This window comes from Paramormyrops kingsleyae, chromosome 19 (genome assembly GCF_048594095.1).
Source record: "Paramormyrops kingsleyae isolate MSU_618 chromosome 19, PKINGS_0.4, whole genome shotgun sequence".
NCBI classification, from domain to species: domain Eukaryota; kingdom Metazoa; phylum Chordata; class Actinopteri; order Osteoglossiformes; family Mormyridae; genus Paramormyrops; species Paramormyrops kingsleyae.
Window position 1 is genome coordinate 28,551,367 of NC_132815.1, and position 8,033 is coordinate 28,559,399.

The window sequence follows — 8,033 nt, forward strand, 5'->3', positions numbered from 1 at the left end:
AATTAATGTCGTGATTTTAAATAAAATCTAGTAAATGAAAGTAAAAAAACATGTAAAGCATTTAAGCATATACCTCTGTCCAGATCACAAATGTATATGGGAAAGTTATTCCCAAAAGACTGCGTACGAATAAAAATTAATGACGATGTTTAAAACGATGCTTATTCCTCTTGCCTTACTGTTTTGACTGACCGTGGGACAGTGGTAGGTTAACCTTAGTAGTCAGATAACTGGTTGGGGACAATCTATAATGAACACATGACACGTTTAGGATATCCCAGGGTTGCCAACTCTCACGCTCACCTAAGAAATCTTACGGCAAATCTATATTATTCCATTATAAACCTGAAAGCAGCTACATTAGAAGCGGTGGGTAGATTCCTAGTCCTACAGAAAATTTACAAGGTAATAAAACGATTACATACATGTGTGTGCAGTACTGTCTCGAACTGAAAATCTCACTCCAGCCAGAGTAGGAAACCCTGTTATCGTTTTCCAGTTTTTAATCAGGGATTTTTACTCATGTTGACATGGGAAAGACGTTCCCAGTATCTCAAAACTAACCGAATCACAAGGTTTAGATAAAAAAAAAAATCTTTAGGCGGCCACCCCTGTTTAATCTTAAGGCATAAATATTGTTAGCTAGTCAAGCAATATCTGTCTCTCCGTTTTACCGGCTCCGCCTCCGGTACACGCCGCCCCCTGCCCCGATGCTGGTCTCTTCTCTCCCTTCCTCGGTGGCTTCCCCTTCCTCGTCCTCTGTACTCCCCCGGCATCACCTTTTCAACCCCTCCATCACCACCTCTCCTTCTATTACTATCTCCTCGCCCTCGCCTTGGTCGCGCCTCCATTCATCCACAGTATAATGTGGCTGTTTACTTCAGCGTGGCAGATACAGCAGCACGACTTCCGTCATTCTTACTTACTGAATAAGTTTTGCAGCTTCATTACACAGCGCCACCTAATGAGGCGGACCACAAAGAAGTGACTACCGAAATTTAGAGCAGTGGGCGAGTTTTATCCGGATTAAAGTCCGGCTTCTGCCAGTTCAATTCCCGTGATATCGTCAATATGTTACCAATGATGTGTTCAAGACCCCAGTAATAGTAAATTACAACTCTAACAATAAACACTACCAGCAATGTCCAAAACTGTCCAGTGTAACAGGGGCAGTTGATGATGGATGAGTGAAAGAAATACCTTGTGAACAGCTCTCAGAAATGAACGTACCAGTTCCTGATGTGGCGTTAGGTGACTGGGGGCAGGGCTGTAGCCAGGGTTTGAAAAACAGTGAGGTCTGGGACCTTGTGTCAATCACACAAGAGGCTTGTTTTCTGGGGGATAGGCAGTGTTAAATGAGAATTCATATAATTTAATTGACAGTTTAGGATACAGCAAGTTATGTGGATCTTTTATATGAATGTGCCTTACTGAATGAATTTAGGTCTACATCATAAGAACATTACAGAGCAGTAAAATATTATGGATATGAAGCATGTATTTTAATGTTGTTTGTAACCATATATAAAGAGGTAAGGAGCATGTGCTGATTACAGTGTGTTGCTGCACCCACCACCTCTGGGAAGAGAACCTGAGTGCAGCCATGTGGTGGATGATACCTGAGCCCCACACTAATCCAAATAGAAGTGTCAGTTTTTTCCCAGTGGCTGGAGAGACAACACTCCACCCATAAAGGTAGAAATTAAAGAGAAATGCTTGACTTTAACACACCATTACAAGCTAACATTGTTAAAAGTTTCTTCCAGTATTTTAACTCTAAAAGAGCTCTAAAAGCTGAAATTACTAATCTGCAGGATAGTAAGGGTCTTATAATTGAAAACGACATTGACATAGTAAATGAGTTCAATGATAGTTTTGCACGGGTATTCACTGTTGAGGACACTAGTAACTTACCAGTTCTTATTACTAATCCAACATCGTCTATAACTAATATATATATAACTGAAGCTGATGTTTTGCAAAGCCTAGCTAAGCTCAAAATAAATAAATCACAGGGCCCTGATGGCATCTTACCTATAGTGTTAAAAGAGATGAGGGATATTATTTGCCGACCCTTAACATTACTGTTTCAAAAATCCTTATCTGAAGGTGTGGTACCTTCTGATTGGAAGCATGCCAACATAACGCCCATTTTCAAAAAAGGGGATAGAAGTAATTTGTCAAACTATAGGCCAATCAGTCTAACTTGTATAACTGGTAAAGTTATGGAGGCTATAATCAAAGAGAAAATGCTAGATTACCTGGACTCAAATAACATTTTGAGGGATAGCCAGCATGGATTTAGGAGAGGTAGATCCTGTTTAATAAATCTGTTGGAGTTTTTTGAGGAAGCTACTCAGGAAGTTGATGATAAGAAGGTCTATGATGTCATCTACTTAGATTTCCAAAAGGCTTTTGATGTTGTTCCCCACAAGAGGCTCTCACTTAAACTCAAAGCGACAGGTATTTTAGGAACTGTAGCGACCTGGATTGATAACTGGTTAACGGATAGGAAGCAGCGAGTAGTTATAAGAGGCTCAATGTCACAGTGGGCCTGCGTTCATAGTGGGGTACCGCAGGGTTCAATTTTAGGACCACTTTTGTTCCTAATTTACATAAATGATATAGACACCAATATATACAGTAAACTGGTGAAATTTGCAGATGACACCAAGGTGGGTGGTGTAGCAGATACTGAACTAGCGGCTCAGCAGCTACAGCGGGATCTTAATTTAATTAGTGACTGGGTTGACACCTGGCAGATGAAATTTAACATAGACAAATGTAAGGTACTCCATGTAGGAAGCAGAAATATAAAGTACAGGTATTTTATGGGACCTACTGAAATAAAGGTAGCTGATTATGAGAAAGACCTTGGTGTGTATGTTGATGCTTCCATGTCTCATTCTCGCCAGTGCGGGGAAGCAATAAAAAAGGTCAATAGGATGTTGGGGTATATCTCCAGGTGTGTGGAGTTTAAGTCAAGGGAGGTAATGCTAAGATTATACAATTCCTTGGTGAGACCTCACCTAGAATATTGTGTACAGGTTTGGTCACCATATCTTAAAAAGGACATAGCGGCCTTAGAAAAGGTGCAGCGTAGGGCCACAAGAATGATTCCTGGTCTTAGAGGAATGTCATACGAGGAAAGGTTATTTGAGCTAAATCTGTTCAGCCTCAAGCAAAGGAGACTGAGGGGGGACATGATCCAGGTCTATAAGATTCTAACAGGTTTGGATGCTGTTCAACCGAATAGTTACTTCAGCATTAGTTCAAATACAAGAACTCGTGGCCATAGGTGGAAATTAGCGGGAGAACATTTCAAACTGGATTTAAGGAAGCACTTCTTTACACAGCGTGTAGTCAGAGTATGGAATAGTCTTCTTGATAACGTAGTGCAAGCTGAATCCTTGGGTTCCTTTAAATCAGAGCTAGATAAGATTTTAACAACTCTGAGCAATTAGTTAAGTTCTCCCCAAGCGAGCTCGATGGGCCGAATGGCCTCCTCTCGTTTGTATAGTTCTTATGTTCTTATGTAACATCCAATACACTTGTTCTGATATCAAAATTTGGATTTGAAATGTTTTTATGGACACTATTACTTACCATACCCTTCATAGGCTGTTTATTTTTTTTTATTAATGACGTCATGTGAAACGTTAGTTTGCCCAATCTAGCCCATTAGGTATAATACCAAAGAAATCTAATCTTTGACGTGGCCAGTGTAGCCTAGCCTACGCTTATATTTAACATGACTCATACACTCCAAACGCTACAGCAGGTCACAGTTTTGTAATGTTCTCTACAGATAATGATCACTGTTTTGTCTTACCGAAGGATAAGCTGCCTGCACACCCTCCTTCACAATGGTGCAGCATCACACGCACACAACGTGAATTCGAGCTGCTGTCAGTGAAGTGCGCTTCCTGAGTGTCTCCTCCTCTATTATGTTCATTCTGAATGTTCTAGCTCCCTCTCCCACACAAACAGCATCATACACCAGCAGGGTAAAATTCATACAAAAAAAAACGTGATGCTGTTTTGGCTACGTAGGACTATATTTATTATAATATGTAACTTTGATATAACTGATCAAGCAGACGCATCACAGTAAAGTATTGCTTAATACTTTTTCTTTTTCATGCAGGATTGGCATCACAATTTGACCATTGTACTGCAATAACATGGCATCATAATGAATGCTTTTCAAAAGCGATCAGGATAAAAGAATGCAACAACTATGTTGTGATGTGCAAACAATAAGAAAAACAGTGTTGGTGCCACATCCACATCTTACAACATAGCTTTATGGGAACCAACAACAAGATGCTCTTGGAAAAACACCTGAACTCTTCTCCAAAGTTCCAAGTGTGCATATGCATGGCCCCTCGCATCACCCCCATATGCCACAACTTTGCCTACAACAGGATGAATACCAAGAGGATAATGTGGCATGTAGGGAACTTCCAGGAAGTGGCCTGCCCTTGGATACTTTATAACCTCGAAGTTGTCTTTCCCATGAACCTTCAGTCGTGTGGCAGCCTGCTCTGCAAAAAGGCAGCTGTTCCAATTTCTGTCGTCCTCAGATGCCACAAAGAGGAACCTGCAGCTGGCCCTTTCAACAGGGATAATGGTAGATCGACTTCCCTCTGCCATGGGGTCAGTCACAGACTCCCGCACATCCAGAATTCCAGGTTGTGCAAAAGTTATTTTGCTGAAATCAGGGATGAGTGGAGGGATGACCATGTCTTTGTAGTGCAAAGGTAACATGACATTGGCATTGCAGCCATTGATCCACACAGTGGCAGAGACACCAGGGAGTAATGAGGCTATTGACAAGGCCAGATCTGCACCTTTAGAGATTGAAATAATCCCAACTCCAGGACCTCTGACCTATTGTTTAAAGAACAAAACCACATCACATGACATTTTAGAAAGCAACATCTGTTTTTCTGAAGTGTAAGGTGCTGGTTTAGTCATCAGTGTACTTATATGTAATACATTCGATGGGGCAGAGACTTCAGTATTTTAAAATTATATCTGAAAATATGCATTTAAGTTGATTTGTCAGAAAAAAAACAACGGCTAACACAAAAATAGTTTGAAATGCAAAATTCAATACTTCCTATCAATTTCTTTAAAAGCACATTAAAAGTAACGTCTCATATACGGTATTGCAGAATTTAGAAGTAAGGTATACCAAAGCAAAATTATGCATATAGCCTATTAAAATGTCATGACATACAGATTTCTTAAACTTCCATTTAAATGTAGGATGATTACCCCCATTTTATGTATTTTTATGTATATACATACATACATACATACATACATACACACACACACACACACACACACACACACACACACACACACACACACAAACCTCAGGCTGACTCCGGAGGAACGTCAGGGCTTCTTCAAAGTATTCCAGATCAAAATGGCTGACAGACTTGGGCAAATCGGCATAATTGTAGTACGCCAGACACAAAACCACAAAGCCTTTGTTTGCCAGCAGGCTTCCCCGCACCTCTGTCAAGCCACCACCGAATGTGTACAAATCAAGAACCCCTGGGAATGGACCAGGTCCTGTTACACAGAAAAAGCAGTAATCAGATTACACGTCTCTCTCGATCGGGATCACAAGCCCTGTTTCCACTAAGTTTTAAAACGTGTCTTGGGTGAGCCGATCACTAGTAGACAGCCGAGACAACTGCGCTTAGTTATAGTGACCTGCATTTTCAGCTAATTCAAGAAGGCAAAGTGTCTTTTTCAGAAGTAATATTATGACAAAAAGCTATGTTAGATGTTATGTTAAATGAATTGTTAGCCGTTTAATTTCAGACAAACAGAAAGGCATTCTGGAAAACTAACCAGGTGGTACAAACAAGGTTCCCCGTATTCTTCCAACTTTTACGGGTGACCTGCGAGTTCCTTCCACCATGAATCCTCTTTCCACAGTCTCACTTGCAAGTGCGTGTCCCAAATCCGTGGCATTAATTACTTCGATATTAACCAGAAGAGACCTCGATGCGTCCTTAATCATAAGTCTGGAGCAGGGTTTTTCTGGCGTCATAGACCAGAACAGTCCCATAGGTTCAATGCCTGTATAGCTGCCACCCAGAGAACCAGAGGTTCCTAAATCAACAGTACCGCTGAAGTCTGCGCTATATTCGGCAGATGACTTAAAAAGTACGCCTCTGTCATCAATTAGCTTAGCTTTCAGCTCCACACGCTGCTCTGGAATAAGACCGTCCACTTTTATTTGCAGCGGCTCATCAAACAGACTCTTCCGGCTGGGAAGAATCTGCAAACGAGGCCGAAAATCCATTACAGTTGATGTACTATAAAACGATCGACTACAAAGGCGTTGTATTCTATACATCCGCATCTTCAGAGCTACCCTTCTTAATTCTTCTTTACGTGGAAAATCATAGAAGTAAAACTGTGCGGTAAACATTGTCCGTAATTTTGCTGCCCCTTTGCGACTTGGAAGTTTAATGCTTGCATTTTAGCTTCGGATGCAGCTTTTGTATGTCACCTTAGTATAATTTTAAAAGGAGTTTTTACAAAAAGTATTCTTAAACTATGATATTAATAAATGGACGTTGCATAATAAAACAAATTATATTCGCCCAATTAAAAAGTACCAGTATTTTTCAAAGCTTTTCTCTTAAAGTATTTTTCTTAAAAAAAAAAAGGCAACACAAGCAAACGGAGGGAGAGAGAAAGAAATTTATTATAGCAAGGAAAGGAAGCATATTTTATTTATATATCTCTATTATTATTATTAGTAGTAGTAGTAGTAGTAGTAGTAGCTAGTACTAGGGATGCTCCGATCAGGTTTTTTGCTGCCGATTCCGATCACTAATATGGTGCCGATCACCGATACCGATCACATTGATTGACTGTAAATTTTTCAATTTAGTTATGATGAGTGCTACTGGCTACATGATCTGGAAAAAAGGAACCATAAAATCACCTTAATTTAGACAAAAACATGTTTTTACTTACTTTTTCAAGAGAAAAAATACAAAAACACTTGTAGGCACAATGCAGCAACTATTCAGTCCAAAGGACAACTGAAAATCACTTAAATTTACCTGCTATCAATAACACAATCTTTAACATTAAGGCTCTCAACAGGCTAAATAGTGCAGAAAGTCAAATAAATCTCACAACATTGCCTAAATCAAATAATCTCAAGTAAAAAGTGAACTGCAGGTCGCATTCAAATAAAGTATAATAAGTTACTAAATCAAAAATACCTGCAGAGAGCATGGCTTACTGTTTTGTGCATGAGCAAACTGTTGTGCATTGTGAAAGAGAAAAAAAACTTCTTATAATTTATAAAAAAAAATAATATAATGGGTCTGTTAATTGTTTCGTATGCAAAATAAAAAAACCCATTTGCTACTTAAATAACAACATTAATATGGTCTTAAAGACCTTGAAACAGAAAAACAGCGAAATTAAAGTGAAAAAGTGAAATTAAAGTGCATTAGCTTTGAACTGGGAAAAAATGTTGAACAGCATTTACACATGCTAAATGCCTATGTTGATGAGCATTGTGGGAAGATTCTTTTTAATACAGAGGAGCATCTCAGCTTTTTCAGTCATGAGTCTATTCCTGTGTTCGTCCACAATGTTGGATGCAGCGCTGAATAAGCGCTCACTCTCCACAAATATTTACGTCCCGGTAAAACATAGCGGGACTCCAAGTTATCGTATTTTTGGAGGGAGCAACTCACACTGAGACTAACTGGTGAAGCAATGTACTCCACTCTTTATTATATTTTTTACTTCCCCTCCGTTGTCCACACTGTATCTCCCTGCCTCTTCCGCCTATTTCCCATTGGCCTATATTCATGCCAATCACCAACTGTTTCACATACAAATATGAATACACCACATCTTCCCTTTCTAGAGAACAAAGGGTAAGTAAAATGAAACTGCATTGTAAAAGGAGGCCATGTTTATTTCCATGGTAGTACCAGTGTTAAAGGGTAATAGAGGATTTTTTTAGTATTTCA

General features: G+C 39.5%; 1 protein-coding gene across 2 annotated transcripts in view; it reads right to left on the minus strand.

The window, feature by feature from the left end:
* The window catches only part of LOC111861013 (acyl-coenzyme A thioesterase 1-like), a 41,557-nt gene extending 35,114 nt beyond the window's left edge, over window positions 1-6,443 (minus strand). Inside the window, exons 1-3 of one of the 2 annotated variants that reach the window (XM_023845270.2) lie at window positions 5,875-6,443; window positions 5,387-5,589; window positions 4,040-4,893 (exon numbers count right to left, since the gene is read on the minus strand). In XM_023845270.2, coding sequence (XP_023701038.1) covers window positions 4,294-4,893; window positions 5,387-5,589; window positions 5,875-6,391 — 1,320 coding nt within the window. In that variant the 5' untranslated portion in view covers window positions 6,392-6,443 and the 3' untranslated portion in view covers window positions 4,040-4,293. Of the gene's footprint in view, window positions 1-4,039; window positions 4,894-5,386; window positions 5,590-5,874 lie in introns of those variants that run through there. The other variant, XM_023845269.2, reaches the window with a different exon arrangement.
* Window positions 6,444-8,033: the final 1,590 nt, after the last annotated feature.